At 38.3% G+C, this 16,996-nt stretch overlaps 1 protein-coding gene, 1 long non-coding RNA gene and 1 pseudogene across 3 annotated transcripts; 2 read left to right on the plus strand and 1 right to left on the minus strand.

Moving 5' to 3' along the window:
- Positions 1-4,600, plus strand: LOC146575920 (uncharacterized; annotated as a pseudogene). The gene is made up of 7 exons (XR_014892338.1): positions 1-360; positions 609-1,274; positions 1,367-1,412; positions 1,839-1,930; positions 2,299-2,409; positions 2,531-2,811; positions 3,686-4,600. The product of XR_014892338.1 is annotated as an uncharacterized LOC146575920 (transcript).
- LOC146575921 (G2/M phase-specific E3 ubiquitin-protein ligase-like) lies at positions 4,217-6,366 on the minus strand. Its single transcript, XM_085272607.1, has 6 exons — positions 6,272-6,366; positions 6,037-6,199; positions 5,857-5,960; positions 5,623-5,767; positions 4,690-4,810; positions 4,217-4,521 (listed from the first exon to the last, which is right to left on the minus strand). The coding sequence occupies exons 1-6, from the start codon at positions 6,364-6,366 to the stop codon at positions 4,217-4,219; spliced, it is 933 nt and encodes a 310-aa protein (XP_085128733.1).
- A 7,235-nt stretch (positions 6,367-13,601) lies between these two features.
- Positions 13,602-14,812, plus strand: LOC146575922 (uncharacterized). The gene is made up of 3 exons (XR_014892339.1): positions 13,602-14,425; positions 14,511-14,622; positions 14,703-14,812. It is a non-coding gene; the product is annotated as an uncharacterized LOC146575922 (long non-coding RNA).
- Positions 14,813-16,996: the final 2,184 nt, after the last annotated feature.

Here is a 16,996-nt window from a genome sequence, read left to right on the forward strand (position 1 = left end):
ATGAGTGACAGCAGACCGCTGCAGGCTCAAGATGGTCCATTTTTCATGTTGCCTTCAGGAAACCTGGGAATGAACATAATTTATCAAACACCTCCTGCACTGTGTTATTTGATAATGTTTAGAAAACATGTCATGCATAACTGCTAAAACTCAGTTACTAAAGCTCTTTCAAGCAGTAATGTGTACAAATTACGCCGTAACATCAATTATGAGACGTTTTCCCAGCCACTACGTGAGAAGTGGTCATTTCCCATGCTCTCAAAGTAGCGCGCATTGTATCGGGTGGGGGCTGCCTGTTAACTTGTCCCTCAGTGAACGATGGCGTTGTCTTCCAACAACACTGCTGGCGGGAACAATCAGGTGAGTGTTTAAGTTTGGAACAATTACACTGCAGTCTGTGAATACTACGAATTTAAGACGTGGCTATTGTTACGGTAAATTTTTTGGCTATTCTGTTTTTTTATTTTATAACGATTTTTGCTGAAATGCTAGCTCAACAGAAACGCCTCGCTATCATTTTCGGCTGAAACTTACGTCCTAGTTGATCTGTAAGCTTGGAGAACAACAAAGTTAGTGAAGTAACGTAAAATTCTTTGTATTTAATTTAGGAGCAGCTAAAAAGAGAGATGCTTCAGCGACTACTGCATAAAGTTTCCCAGGTCATGCACAGACAACCCCTCGATGTGGACTATTTGCAGTTTGTTATCGACCATGGTCCTTTTAAGATCTTTGTCCGATCAGGTTGAGATCCCTCAAAGTATTATAAATGCTCTGATAGAGCTGTCAACTGTGCTCAGTATGGAGGACGTCAATGAACGAACCCCCTTCCAGATGTCACTGTCGGAAGGAAAGCTGGGACGTCCAAATTACAATGTATCGCCTGTACAGCTCCAGATACTGACAGAAATGTTCTTATCAATCACCCAAATTGCAAAACTTCTTGGAATATCTGTGAGGACAGTGAAACGTCGTTTGCATGAATATGGCATTTCCATAAAGCAGTGCTACAGTACAACAAGTGATGAAGAGCTGGACAATTTAGTAAGATCTATAAAGACAAGAACACCTCATGTTGGATACAGGATGATGAAAGGGATACTTCAAGCCATGGGCCACCATGTACAGTGGAAGAGAGTGTACTCGTCGATGCACCGTGTGGACTCTGCTGGTATTTTCTCAAGAATGACAAGGCTGGGATTTGTGGTCCGAAGGACATATTCAGTGCAAGGTCCTCTTTACTTGATGCATATAGACACAAACCATAAACTAATAAGGTAGGATGAAGTCTGACAATACTGCTAAATACTGAATTATGTTTTATACCTGTTAATGCCCTAGTTGTTGTTTTTTGTTGTTCTTTTTACAGATTTGGCCTGGTGATATTCGGAGGGATAGATGGGTACTCAAGAAAGGTGTTTTTTCACTTTCAAAATTGAGCTGAATGAGATGTTAATTGAAAAGTGAAATACTTGTGTTTTGGTCTACCATAAAACTTACCATATACTGTAATATAGAGATCCTTCTGTAGAACAAAATGTTCCTAATCTGTTTATGTTTGTCAGTATTTGGTGACTTTAAATGCTTGGTAAACTAATTCTTCAAGTTGCTAAAAGGATTTTTTTTTTTTTTTTACCCTTTGCATTTGGGTGAATAGTTGATTACAAGTACTGCTACATCTCATGGCAGCTTGCTACCTTGGGAATTATGTAGCCTGCTTTTTTTCTTGTACTTATAAATATAAAATAAATGTACCAAGCTACAATACCTGATAAACATGTTTCTATCTTTAATTATAGTAACTTGACCAAGTTTCCACTTAATGATATTTACATCTCTAGATCATGTACCTGGGTGCTGCTGCCAACAACAGAGCATCAACTGCACTTGCTTTCTTCTTGGAGGCTGTACAAAAGTATGGCTTTCCATTGAGGTAAAATCTACACAAAGTTAATTTTCACAATGATTGTGCAAATGTGTAAATATGATCCCCCCCCCCCCCCCCTTGATTAGCAGTGTAATTATTTTGACATGCAATATGTAATACTGTAGCCTATATGATCAGTTGTTTATAAATCCCCATACACTTGTTTAAATGGTTCAAACATTTAGAGTTCTTGAAAGGTGTGCTTATACAGAGCTGCACACTGTTAAATGACCAAAACAATAAACTTCTAATAACCAGTCTAAAGTAAAATTATATTAAAAACACAAAGGCTGCAATAAATTTCAAGAGTGACATGTTTTTTTTTTTTTTAGATTTAAAACAAATTGTACTGTCGATGTTTAATTTTGTTTCAGAGTTCGAGGGGATCAAGGGGTGGAAAATGTTGGAATAGCAAGATGCATGTTCACCATCCTGGGCTGTGGAAGAGGAAGCTTTCTGTCAGGCAAGAGTGTTCACAACCAAAGGTATGTGTAGTATTTGTATAAATGTCCCATGGAAATAAGAAAAATGTTCTTATATATTTTTCAATTCAGTGAATTTCTGGGTAAAATTATGAAAACGTTGCCATATTTTGATGTTGAACAGAATAGAGCGCTTGTGGCGAGATGTGTGGATGGCTGTTTCAAGCGTGCACTATGAAACCCTTCACAACCTCGAGGATGAAGGCCGTCTGGATCCAACTGATGGTTGGTGTCCACATGTTTTGTGCCCAACATACATTTCTTCCACGTCTGCAGAGGGATCTGGATGTCTTCAGACAGGGTTGGGATAACCACCCTCTAAGGACAGAGAGGAATCTGTCCCCACAACAACTGTGGACACTGGGACTCCACCAGAATCCAGTTGATACTCCAGACACAGTGGAGGTACTAAAACAAATCTAAATTATACAATCCTTCTTTAATCAAGTTTCAAAAAGTGCACTTGGAGATGTTGAAAAAAAAACACTGTGTGCTGTCACTGCAGACTATCAGCTTTAAGTTGAGGGTATTTGCATCCAAATCAGTTAAAAGTTGTAGGAGTTACAACAGTCTGCATGTGTACCCCCCCACTTGTTAAGTTACCAAAAGTAATGAGACAGAACATTAATCATAACTGAAACTGGATCGCAGACTTCAGCAGATGTTGGGCTTCATACCTGCTGATGCTCTGTCAGGCCTCTACTGCAACTGTCTTCACTTCCAGCTATTATTGAGGCATTTGCCCTTCAATTTTGTCTTCAGCAATGAAACACTGCTCCGTCAGATTCAGGTCAAGTGATTGACGTGGCCACTGCATAACATTCCACTTCTTTTAACTATTTGTTTTTTTTCTGCAGAATGCTTTAAGTGATTGTCCATCTGGACCATCAAGTGCTGCCTCATGAGTTTCGAAGCATTTGGCTGAATATGAGCATATATATTGCCCAAAACACTTCAAAATTTATCCTGCTGTTTTTGTCAGGAGTTGCTTCACTAAATACAAGAATATCACATCCCTGGCCATGGAACATCAGAGAAGCCAATTGTTCCATTACTTTTGGTCCCTTAAGTGGAAGGCACATATGAAAACAGTTCAAATACCTCTGCAGTTATAGTCAATTGTGTTAGTTTCATTTCAAATCCATTGCGTGGCATATAGAGCCAAAAGTAGAATTCCCATGTTCCAATATTTATGGAGCTGACTGTTTGTCTTGAATTTCCCAACACTGTTTTTGAATTGTCATTTGAAATATCTTTTTTTTTTTTTAAATCATCACAGGAAATCGAGGATGCGTACTTGGATGTCAACTCTATTGGTGAGCTGGATGGGAGCAATCCTGGAGTAATTCTTCCATCTGTTGAATGTCCTCTATCTGAGGAGGACATGGCAAGACTAAGAGACACTGTCAATGTAACAAGGCCCTCTCAGTCACATGGCTGAGACATTTATTTGGATGTACTTAACTTTGTACTAACTCACCGTTCCTAGGCAGCAACATTTTTATTTTGAATTTTCAACCCAGAGAAGGTTCATGAATAGCTCAGACTTTTATTTGATGTGATATACATGTAAAATGAACCTGCCAGGAAATTTTTATGTGAACGCTCAAACATCACATTACAAACTATTTTTTTTTTGTCTCTGGCACATTTTTCAACAGTAAAACTGTATGTTTTTGTGTGCTTCATGCCACTCATTAAAGAACTCTGGCTGTCAATCTCCAACTTTGAAATGTGCTTCCTGAACATTAAATGGAAGGAGCAGCATTTTGAGTTACACCTCAAAACTATTGATAGACAATGCTATGCTTTACACATTGTTAAATTCCTGGCCAAGATGAAAAGCCTCCAGCAGAACCATTCTGAATTGACTATAGGACTTCATATGTTTCACAGGCAGGACAATGGTCTTAGCACAGGATGACACAACAGGATAGCAGATGCTGTGATTTCCAAAGTCAGCTTCACAATTATGATTAAATTTTACCACCACAGCAAAGTCCTTCTTTTCTGAGGGGAGGAGAGGAACATGGCCTTGACCGGTGATCCATTGCAGAAACCTGGCAGGTGTGATAGATCTTGGGCCATCTTCGTCAGCTACATGTTCTTGACCTTCTGTTAGGATAAGAGTGAATTTTAAGACGTTTTGAAGAACCCTGGCCTTTTGGACAAAAAAAATATCTAAATATTTGAATTCGATACAAGTGTAACTTTTTTCACAAAAACCTTAGAATATAATTTTGGAATGTGACAACTATAAACTAGACAAAAATAACCATTTACCTTCTGACTCATAAAGCAAGTCCTGAATGAAGTTAACCAGGTCCAGCTCAACCTGATGCTTGGAGGCTCCCTTCTCACTCAGCTGAGGGTGAATGGACGCCATGACAAACTCGGCACTAACCTATGATGATATTAGAAAGCAAAGCAACCCAACGGCTTGATTACTTCAGGGATGCAGTATTCGGGCCCTAGAACTTTTCCACAGTTTGTCACATTATAGCCACAAACATGAATATATTTTATTGGAATTCAACATAAAAGACCAATAAAAAGTGGTAAACAATTGAGAATTGTAACAAAATTCATCCATGATTCCAAACATTTTTTTACAAATAAATAACTGAAAAGTGTGGTGTGTGTAATTATTCAGCCCCCTCAGTCAATACTTTTTAGAAACACCTTTTGCTGCAATTACAGCTCCCAGTCTTTTAGGGTATTTTTCTACCAGCTTTGCACATCTACAGACTGACATTCTTGCTCATTCTTCTTTGCCAAACAGCTCCAGCTCAGTCAGATTAGATAGACAGCGTTTTGTGAACAGCAGTTTTCAGATCTTGCCACAGATTCTGGATTGGATTGAGATCTGGACGTTGACTGGGCCGTTCTAACACATGGAAATGTTTTGTTTTTCTATTGTTGCCCTGGCTTTACTGTATGTTTAGCAATCATCAGGAAATGTCTATGGGCAACTGACTACACTGAGACCAAAGGGGGCTGAATAATTACACACACCACACTTTTCAGTTATTTATTTGTAATAAATATTTGGCATCATGTATGATTTTTGTTCCACTTCTCTAATGTACACCACTTTGTGTAGGTGTTTCATTTAGAGTTCAAATAAAATAGATTCATATTTGTGTCTGTAATGTAACAAAATGTGTAAATGTATGTAATACATACATGTAAAACTGAAAATACGTTTGTACTCACTTTCACATCTCCCCCTAGGACGAAGAGAGGCTGGCAGATTTCTGGGTATTGCTTAATCAGCAGGTGGAGGCCATACAGCTGCAAACCCTCCTTGAGTTGTTCCAACATTGGCTGCAATCTAAGCACAGCATGGAGTGTAATGGCTCTGTGGGTACAAAAAAGAGATTAAACAACATCTTCAGATGCTATTTTTCTTACATTCATATAGAAAAACGAAAACATGTCACAGCATACCGGACAATCGGTTCCTTTTTTTGAACCGAGATGGCTCCAGTGAATCCACAGTTTAAAATCTCATCAGTAAGGGCCTGAAGTGACTGCTCAGTTGAAGATTCCACCTAAAAGTAATTTAACAGATGAAATTATATAGCTGCAATGTGTACTAAGGCAATATTTTTACTAGTTATACAGCACCTGGTCAATCAGTAACCGCAACTGTGAATCTGCCACTGTATTTTTATCCAGCTGTGTTGGGTTGATCTGCCCATTGCAGAGGTAACTGTAAGCCCACTGGCTGAAAAATGTAGGGGCAGGACCTCCTTGTGCCAAACTGACGGCCAGAATCTCACCAACAGTCCTACTTATACAAACAGCATGAGTGTATTGCTTATAGTATAAAACATTTTCCCTTTCTTTAAAATAAACATGCCTGAAGAGTCCACTGTCAAAGTCAGTAAGGGAATAGCGTGGACTTTTTTGGTGTGGTGGTCCTTCAAAGAAACGAGTCTCGATTCCGGCGACCATTTCTATTGAGAGAAGAAAGTTATGAATTATCCGATGTAAAACATTCATTTAGAGCTGGGTGAAATTAGATTATTTTCATATCACAGTATTTTTTTCCATTTGAGGCAATACTGATATATATATATATATATATATATATACACACACACAACCATCCAGGTTGTTCCCCGCCTCTCGCCCTGTGACCGCTGGAGATAGGCACCAGCACTCCCCACGACCCCACAAGGGATAAGCGGCCAAGAAAATGGATGGATGGATGGATGATTCAAAAAAGAAATCATAGTATACAGAAAGGTGTACTTGAGACAATAATATTGACACCTTTTATCAACACCAAACCAGTAAGCTCATAACACATACCTCTCTTTTCAACCAACGGCAGTCACTCTCCAAATAACTTCTGCTTAGCTTTCCGAGCTTCCCTCGGGTCCTCTTAATCAGCGGTCTCCAACCTTTTTTGCGCCACGGACCGGTTTATGCCCGACAATATTTTCACAGACCGGCCTTTAAGGTGTCGCGGATAAATTAGGGAGGGGCTAATAATCGGCTCAGTCATTTTTAATGATCGTTGAAAGCCCAGATCGTAATCGTGATTAAAATTCGATTAATTGAGCAGCCCTATGAAAATCTATATATTTATTCCTTTAACCTCTTCATGGTTCATGTCCCTGGACATTGTGAGATGTCTTTTACCCAGTCCTGCCTGTGCAAGCTGAAATTCCTCAGAGGAGGTAGGTGTTGTTTCTGCATTACAGTTCAGCAAGTATACATAGAAACTGAAAGGCTTCCATGCTTTAAAAGGTGGTGTCACAGGGATCCTTGGGTTATGCATCTTTCGTTTTCCAAGAAAACTTTTTTTTCCAAAGAAACCAGGGAAAGATTTAAGCATCAAGACCGAGAATGACCAGCACACTGGGGCGATTGTGGCTCAAGAGTTGGGAGTTCACCTTGTAATTGGAAGGTTGCCGGTTCGAGCCCCGGCTTGGACAGTCTCGGTCGTTGTGTCCTTGGGCAAGACACTTCACCCGTTGCCTACTGGTGGTGGTCAGAGGGCCCGGTGGCGCCAGTGTTCGGCAGCCTCGCCTCTGTCAGTGCGCCCCAGGGTGGCTGTGGCTACAATGTAGCTTGCCATCACCAGTGTGTGAAAGGGTGGATGACAGGATATGTAAAGCGCTTTGGGGTCCTTAGGCACTAGTAAAGCGCTATACAAATACAGGCCATTTACCATTTACACTGTTTGAAGAAACAAGGATTCCTCCTGAGGAGCAGGCTAAAGTGACTTGTGTCAAGCCAGCCTCCAATTCGAGACTTGCAGTCAAGCCAGCCTCCAGTTTGTTTTACGTTCCCTGTGTATTCAAAGTATTACGGGAATGGATGTGGAAACTGGATTTCAAAATAAAAGCCAACTTCGAGTGAATTAACAGATATGTTAAGAACATAATAACATATAATTTAGGCTTTTTTTTTTTACAAACTCTAATGTTAGATCTATATGACACAGCCTTGTACCCTAATTGTGCCCTGTCACTATCAAGGCCATCTTATTTTGGATTTCAAAGTAAAAGCCCTGTGAATCTTCATTTTTGAACTACTCTTTCAATGACTTAATAATGCTCTTAAAAGCAAAAGTCGTATTTCCAAATACTATTTGAACTTTATATCAACACTTTCCAACCACAGTCTTTTTACAGTGATACCATATCAATATCAAGTCAGTCTGATTTTGCCTTTCATAGTAATGGCCCTTTGAAATTGTCCATAATTGACTTAATCTTCTAACGATTCAAAATGCTCTAAAATGAAAAATTCTTGTTTCCACAGGGTAATTCCACCTTAGATCAACAGTATACAGCCCCACAGTGATACCATATCAATATCAAGTCATTCTGATTATGCCTTCCAAAATAAAAGCCTTTTTAAATTGTCCATAATTGACCTAACTTTCAGTGATTTCAAAATGTTTTAAAATGGAAATTTCCTGTTTCCACAGGGTAATTCCACTCCAGATCAACAGTATACAACCTCACGATGTTACCATATCAATATCAAGACATTCTGATATTGCTTTAAAAAATAAAAGCATTTTCAAACTGCCCATATCTGAGTTGCTCCTGGAACAATTTCAAAATGCTCTAAAATGGCACATTCCTGTTTCCACAGGGTAATTCCACTTTAGATCAACAGTATACAGCCCCACAGTGATACCATATCAATATCAAGTCATTCTGATTTTGCTCTCAAAAATAAAAGCCTTTTCAAATTGTCCATAATTGACCTAACTTTCAGTGATTTCAAAATGCTCTAAGATGGAAAATTGCTGTTTCCACAGCATAATTCCACTTTAGATCAACAGTATCCAACCCGACAGTAAAACCATGTAAATTTCATGTTGGTCTGATTTCGCCTTTCAAATTAATGGCCCGTCGAATTTGTCCATATGTGATATACTCTTTCAATTATTTCAGAATGTTTTAAAAATGAAAATTGCTGTTTCAACACATATTGGGTTTTCATTTTGAAAAGCAAAATCAGACTCAATTGATTATGACAGAATTGAATCATAAAGATGATGTAAAAGGAAGCTGAAATTGCCACTAGGTTGTAATTGATAGTACGTTTATATTTTAAGTCTGTGGAAAGATGTCATTCTAAATAAAGAAATTACAAAACAGCTTGCAAACCAACCATGACATTTTTAAAACATTCTGAAATAATTGAAAGACTATATCACATATGGACAAATTCGACGGGCCATTAATTTGAAAGGCGAAATCAGACCAACATGAAATTTACATGGTTTTACTGTCGGGTTGGATACTGTTGATCTAAAGTGGAATTATGCTGTGGAAACAGCAATTTTCCATCTTAGAGCATTTTGAATTCGCTCCAAGAGTAAGTCATATATGGGCAAATTGAAAAAGCTTTTATTTTGAAAAGCAAAATCAGACTGACTTGAAATTGACATGGTAACATCGTGAGGTTGTATACTGTTGATCTAAAGTGGAATTACCCTGTGGAAACTGAAATCTTCCTTTTTAGAGCATTCTGAAATCACTGAAAGTTAGGTAAATTATGGGCATTTTCAACAGGCCATTATTTTGGAAGGCATAATCAGAATTACTTGAAATTGATATGGTAACATCGTGAGGTTGTATACTGTTGACCTAAAGTGAAATTATCCTGTGGAAACAGCAATTTTCACTTTTAGAGCATTTTGAAATCTTTAAAAGAGTAGGTCGTATCTTGGCAATTTGAAAAGTCTTTTATTTTGGAAGGCAAAATCAGAATGACTTGATATTAATATGGTATCACTGTGGGGCTGTATACTGTTGATCTGGAGTAGAATTATCCCGTGGAAACACGAAATTTCCACTTTAGAGCATTTTGAAATCACTGAAAGTTAGGTCAATTGTGGACAATTTGAAAAGGCTTTTACTTTGGAAGGCAAAATCAGAATGACTTGATATTAATATGGTATCACTGTGGGGCTGTATACTGTTGATCTAAAGTGGAATTACCCTGTGGAAACAGGAAATTTCCATTTTAGAGCATTTTGAAATCACTGAAAGTTAGGTCAATTATGGACAATTTAAAAAGTCTTTTATTTTGGAAGGCATAATCAGAATGACTTGATATTGATATGGTATCACTGTGGGGCTGTATACTGTTGATCTAAGGTGGAATTACCCTGTGGAAACAGGAATTTTCCATTTTAGAGCATTTTGAAATTGTTCCAGGAGCAACTCAGATATGGGCATTTTGAAAATGCTTTTATTTTTGAAAGCAAAATCAGAATGACTTGATATTGATGTGGTAACATCGTCAGGTTGTATACTGTTGACCTAAAGTGAAATTATCCTGTGGAAACAGCAATTTTCACTTTTAGAGCATTTTGAAATCTTTAAAAGAGTAGGTTGTATCTTGGCAATTTGAAAAGTCTTTTATTTTGGAAGGCATAATCAGAATGACTTGATATTAATATGGTATCACTGTGGGGCTGTATACTGTTGAACTAAAGTGAAATTATCCTGTGGAAACAGCAAAATTCTGTTTAAGAACATTTTGAAATCGTCAAAAAAGTAGGCCGTATATGCTCAATTTGAAAGGGCATTTATTTTGGAAGGCATAATCAGAATGACTTGACATTGATATGGTATCACTGTGGGGCTGTATACTGTTGATCTAAAGTGGAATTACCCTGTGGAAACAGGAATTTTCCTTTTTAGAGCATTTTGAAATCACTGAAAGTTAGGTCAATTATGGACAATTTGAAAAGGCTTTTATTTTTGAGAGCAAAATCAGAATGACTTGATATTGATATGGTATCACTGTGGGGCTGTATACTGTTGATCTAAAGTGGAATTACCCTGTGGAAACAGGAATGTGCCATTTTAGAGCATTTTGAAATTGTTCCAGGAGCAACTCAGATATGGGCAGTTTGAAAATGCTTTTATTTTTTAAAGCAATATCAGAATGTCTTGATATTGATATGGTAACATCGTGAGGTTGTATACTGTTGATCTGGAGTGGAATTACCCTGTGGAAACAGGAAATTTCCATTTTAAAACATTTTGAAATCACTGAAAGTTAGGTCAATTATGGACAATTTAAAAAGGCTTTTATTTTGGAAGGCATAATCAGAATGACTTGATATTGATATGGTATCACTGTGGGGCTGTATACTGTTGATCTAAGGTGGAATTACCCTGTGGAAACAAGAATTTTTCATTTTAGAGCATTTTGAATCGTTAGAAGATTAAGTCAATTATGGACAATTTCAAAGGGCCATTACTATGAAAGGCAAAATCAGACTGACTTGATATTGATATGGTATCACTGTAAAAAGACTGTGGTTGGAAAGTGTTGATATAAAGTTCAAATAGTATTTGGAAATACGACTTTTGCTTTTAAGAGCATTATTAAGTCATTGAAAGAGTAGTTCAAAAATGAAGATTCACAGGGCTTTTACTTTGAAATCCAAAATAAGATGGCCTTGATAGTGACAGGGCACAATTAGGGTACAAGGCTGTGTCATATAGATCTAACATTAGAGTTTGTAAAAAAAAAAAAGCCTAAATTATATGTTATTATGTTCTTAACATATCTGTTAATTCACTCGAAGTTGGCTTTTATTTTGAAATCCGGTTTCCACATCCATTCCCGTAATACTTTGAATACACAGGGAACGTAAAACAAACTGGAGGCTGGCTTGACTGCAAGTCTCGAATTGGAGGCTGGCTTGACACCAGTCTAAAGTGGCTGGGGAGAGGGTAGTCTGGGTCTATTTACTGAAGCGGAGCCCGGAACCAGATAATGGATGGATGAGAGTCTTGCAACATTGCCGTAGCGCAGGTGATGAAGACTGCATCCCAAGCCCGATTAGTTATGGAGTCTTTTAAAATGTTTTCCATATTTTTGGGGAAGGATCAAATTGTTAATATTACTTTATCTTTCGAAGTAAGTTTCAGCCGAAAATGATAGCGAGGCGTTTCTGTTGAGCTAGCATTTCAGCAAAAATCGTTATAAAATAAAAAAAAACAGAATAGCCGAAAAAATTTACCGTAACAATAGCCACGTCTTAAATTCGTAGTATTCACAGACTGCAGTGTAATTGTTCCAAACTTAAACACTCACCTGATTGTTCCCGCCAGCAGTGTTGTTGGAAGACAACGCCATCGTTCACTGAGGGACAAGTTAACAGGCAGCCCCCACCCGATACAATGCGCGCTACTTTGAGAGCATGGGAAATGACCACTTCTCACGTAGTGGCTGGGAAAACGTCTCATAATTGATGTTACGGCGTAATTTGTACACATTACTGCTTGAAAGAGCTTTAGTAACTGAGTTTTAGCAGTTATGCATGACATGTTTTCTAAACATTATCAAATAACACAGTGCATGAGGTGTTTGATAAATTATGTTCATTCCCAGGTTTCCTGAAGGCAACATGAAAAATGGACCATCTTGAGCCTGTAGCGGTCTGCTGTCACTCATGATTCCCCGCCCCTTTCTGTGTAGCCACGCCCACCAGGCCAAAACAGGGCCAAAAGTCTGTAACTAAAAAATAGAGATCTGAAAGTGGAAAAAAAAAAATTGAAGCTGAGAGAAAAATCCGAACCTGAAGAATTTTTTTTGTACATTAATTTAAAAGATCTGAATCTGAAAAAATGTAATCTGAGACTGAATAGATTTTTAAAAAAATAATAATAATGAAAAAAAGATTACTGAAAATTTTTAAATAAAGTTTACTCAGAGAAATTATAGATAAAAGAACCATTGGGTTTTCAGTTAATACAAATATTCAAAACGTTTGATTTTATTTTAAATCCAACTCTTTCTTTTTCAAAGTTCACTCTAAAAATGTGACTTTTGCTTTCAGTTTACATATTTTCGATTTCAAATTTTTCTTTCAACTACACAAACATTATGGCCCTGATTTAGCCTTGAAAAAAAGCTTGCATGTGAATTTTCAGTCAAACTTTTGGTCAAATACACCTAAAACAATGTCTAGAATGTGAAATGTTGGTATAATGGTGCTACTTGAAGCCTGAAAACGATCGCCCATAAAAAAAAAAGAGAAAAAAAAAAACACGAGCAAACAGCAGTAGCTGATGTCCTGACTCGATTCTACGTTAGCATAGATCCCTCCAGAGTTTTGTGCACACGGTTTAGGTAAAAATTAAAAAGGTTGAGGTTTTACATTTAGTTCAGTATTACCTGTTGCCTGTGTCTTTGTCTTTTGGGAAAATACTTTACACAAGTAATGGCTCAAAGAGGATTCCTTTTTTTTTTTTTTTTTTTTTTTTTTTTTTTTTTTTTTTTTTTACTGTGCTGCAATTGTTTACTGGATTATTTGTGCCATTAATTAGTGTCAACTAATTTTTATTCGATCTCCGCACAGGATATGCTTGTGAAGATGGAATATGGGGGAGAGCAGAAGTGCGTTGAAGTTCCACAAAGGGATGAATGAAGGACATGCATATTGTATTGAAGAAATAAGTGATGAGAATGCTGTTATTTGCATTTACCAGCTCACCTATGTCAGACCTTTTGATAAACAAAATTCTAATGAAAGTGAGAACATGTACACTGTTACATCTTTCAGAAAATGTTTTGAAATTGTGGTGCGCAGTTCAGAATAAATGTTTTTCAAAAACCATTGCATCTTTTTAGTAAATGTTTATTTCCAAAAGAAATTTCTAGAAGTTCAGGGCCCTGTTTCAGGAAGCCGGTTTAGTGGAAAAACTGAGTAAGTATACCGTGAGTTAACGAAAACTCTGGGTTTTCGGTTTCACAAAGCGAGTTCAGCTGCAGCCTGAGTGAGTCACTATGACGACACACGCCGTGAAGCTAACCTGCCCCCTAGCAGGTTTACTACAACTAACCCTGACTGTCTCCGCCCCTTTGTCGGAAACCTGACAGTAGGAAGTGTCGGACATGGCGTGCCACTTCCTTGAAGAGCCAGTAGATCGTGAAGCCCAAATTCTCCGCAGAGCTCTCCGCCGGGAGAGAGTGATCAGAGCGCGTTTGGACATTTTATCATTTCCTGATGATTTTCTGTGCGAACGTTACCGTTTCTCAGCACAATCTATAATTTATTTGGATAACATCCTCAGGCCATATATTACGCATGTGACACATCGCGGACATGCTCTCAGTTCATTGCATATTATTTGTATTGCACTTCGGTTTCTTGCAAACGGGAGCTTTCTGTATAATATTGGTGACGCTGAGCACGTTTCCAAGGCTACCGTCTGTCGGGCAGTCAGGAATGTTACAGTTGCACTGAAACGTCTCCTGCACTCGTTTGTGGTGTTCCCCGGTCATAGACCCACAAGATTTATCAAAGAGGGATGCCACAAAATTGCAGGTATCAGGATGACCAAAACTTAATTTATGATGTGGTGATACTTGAACTACTACTTAAATTTTACATTTATTTTCAGGGTTCCCAGGCGTGATTGGCTGTATAGATGGCACTCACATTCCAATTATTGCTCCTTCAGTAAATGAAGGAGACTATGTGAACAGGAAGTCTTTCCACAGCATTAATGTACAGGTACATAGTTCCCTGTAGCATGTCAAACTAACAAATTATTTCATTATAGTAATGGATGCTAATTTGTGTTCTCTGCACTGTGAAGATCATATGTGATGCTGCCAACATTATCACAAATGTGGAAGCCAAGTGGCCAGGCTCTGTCCATGACTCACAAATATTCCGTGAATGTACACTGAGCACAAAATTTGGACATGGTGAGTTGAAAATACTTTAAAATATATAAAGACCAATTGCTTCAGGGACATTTGAACTGAAGTGTATCCTTCTGTCTTAGGAGAGTTCACTGGCTACTTGCTTGGTGATAGGGGGTATCCATGTTTACCCTATTTGCTTACCCCTTACTCTGACCCTGAACCGGGCCCACAGCAGCGATATAATCTGGCTCATTGCAGGACAAGAGCCAGAGTTGAAATGACTATCGGAATGCTTAAGGCCCGGTTCCAGTGCCTGCAAAGGCTCAGGGTCACCCCAGAAAGGGCATGTGACATTATTGTGGCATGTGTGATTCTTCACAACATTGCCACAATTAGAGGAGAACACTGTCCTTCTGAACCAAACAGCAGTGATCCAAACCATGAACATCCTGACCCTCCCACGGACATACAAGATGGAAGTGCAGTCAGAGACACCATATGTCACAATCATTTCTTTTGACCCATCACCTCAACATGTTGAAAGAAGAATAAACAGATTTTTTGTTCAACTGGCTTTATTGGTCACCTGTGTTTCCTGTACACAAAGTATTAAAAGATGTAAACCTCATAAAGTGTCTCTGTTGCTTCCTCCTCTGTAACAGCTGTCAATGTTTCTTCATTATTTTCCTGTAGTAAAGAAATAAACAACATTGCTGTTCTACTGTAAACTCATATAATCTGTGGAGTATTACTCACAACTGCATGTTGGTCTGGCTCAACAGGAGGCTGCACCAGATGCAGTACACCACCACCATCAACTGATAGAATATGAGGTTTATACAGGTCACTTATAACTTACAAGGGACCAAATGGCAATTAACAAACATACCAATCACCTTACACTTCATTGTCATTATGCTCTCAAAGACAACCAAGACTGAGGGAAGGCAAAATCAGTAGGAAAATAACTTCACTACAAAATAATCCATTATGGTAAAGAGTTTATCAAATGAATGAGTAGCACTGCAAAGGTGACTGTGAAGAAAGGATGTATGCACATCATGTATTATTTTGAATTTACCCCCTATGTAGGCACTTGTGTCTTGCGGGCTTATTGCCTCAGAGGATGTCCCCGCAGAGATGCCTTCGGCCACAGGGCGCCCACTGTTTTGGCTGAGGGCCAACTGCTCAGCCTCTGTGAGTGGTGGTGGTGGTGGAGGACCCCCACCTGTTTTTCGGGCCTCCGCTTTTTTTCTGTTGGCTATAACGGGCCACATTTGAGCATACAGAGTAAGCAAATATGTACTTGTAATGTGCTCAGATAATTTCAATAAGTGCTTACAGACAGAAAATTAATGTAGCCTCTAACTGCAATTGATTTACATGGGACAAACAGACCAAGCACTATGGCTCATAATACAATTACACCTCACCTGTTTGGACTATATTTTTATATTTCATTTTTACTTGCTGCCAGGCACGTTTGGGGCCTGTTGGGTTGCACCTGCGCTCACATCACAAAATAAAATGTATAAAATAAAAAATAAAATAAAATAACGTGTTAAATGGGTGGAAATCCCTAGATCAATGTTTAAATTAACACTCACGCATTGACTCTGTCGGCTATGTTTTGCCATGCATGCTCACTTTCTTTTGCAGCTGTCGCTGTGTTACTTTTTTCCGCGGAATTTGCATGTTATCGGCATATGCTGCCATCAGAATTTCGGCCTCAAGCGCTGTGAAATACATTGACCGCGCCTTCTTTCCCTCCGTCTCCATGGTGACTCACTTAATCTGTGCTCCACTGATCAGGGCTTTATGTATCCTCGTCCGCGCGCTTCACTTGGGGTTAAAGCAACTCCGCGTTGATTGAACTACTTGTTATCAGCCTTTCTGAAACTGAATATTCCGAGTTGGACAGTTCGGGGTTACTCAACCCTGCGTATCGTTTTTCACTCTGAGTTTTCTAAACCGGCTTCCTGAAACAGGGCCCAGAACAGTAAAATTCCCGCTTTTTAGAATGAATTAGAAGATAACTCTTACGTAGTTAAACTAAAATACTCTTTGAGAGTTAATATATAAACTCTTAACACCAAGTGTTAAATTATCAACTCCAGACAGATTTGGTGTTTAACACTAAATCGGAGTTAACGTACCAACTCTCCAAAAAGAGTTAAATTAACACTCTCTGGTGTGGACCCATATAGACACTTTAATAGTGTTGAAATCAAATCCGACAGTGTTAATTTGGACATGCTGGATTTGCTGTGTATGATTCCAAAATAGAAAAGCTTGAGAGAACAGTAAAAAATAGTAGAGGTGTGGCCGTCAATGCGGTTAATTAATTTATTATTAACAATAATATAAAATTATGTACAAAAGGAATTACTAGCGTAAAAAAAGTGGTTTTATTCATATATGTTTATTAGGGGTG

The sequence above is a fragment of the Mchenga conophoros genome, linkage group LG4 (assembly GCF_057382185.1).
Source record: "Mchenga conophoros isolate Kocher_MC1m ecotype Shallow Benthic linkage group LG4, M_conophoros_male_GT1.1, whole genome shotgun sequence".
NCBI classification, from domain to species: domain Eukaryota; kingdom Metazoa; phylum Chordata; class Actinopteri; order Cichliformes; family Cichlidae; genus Mchenga; species Mchenga conophoros.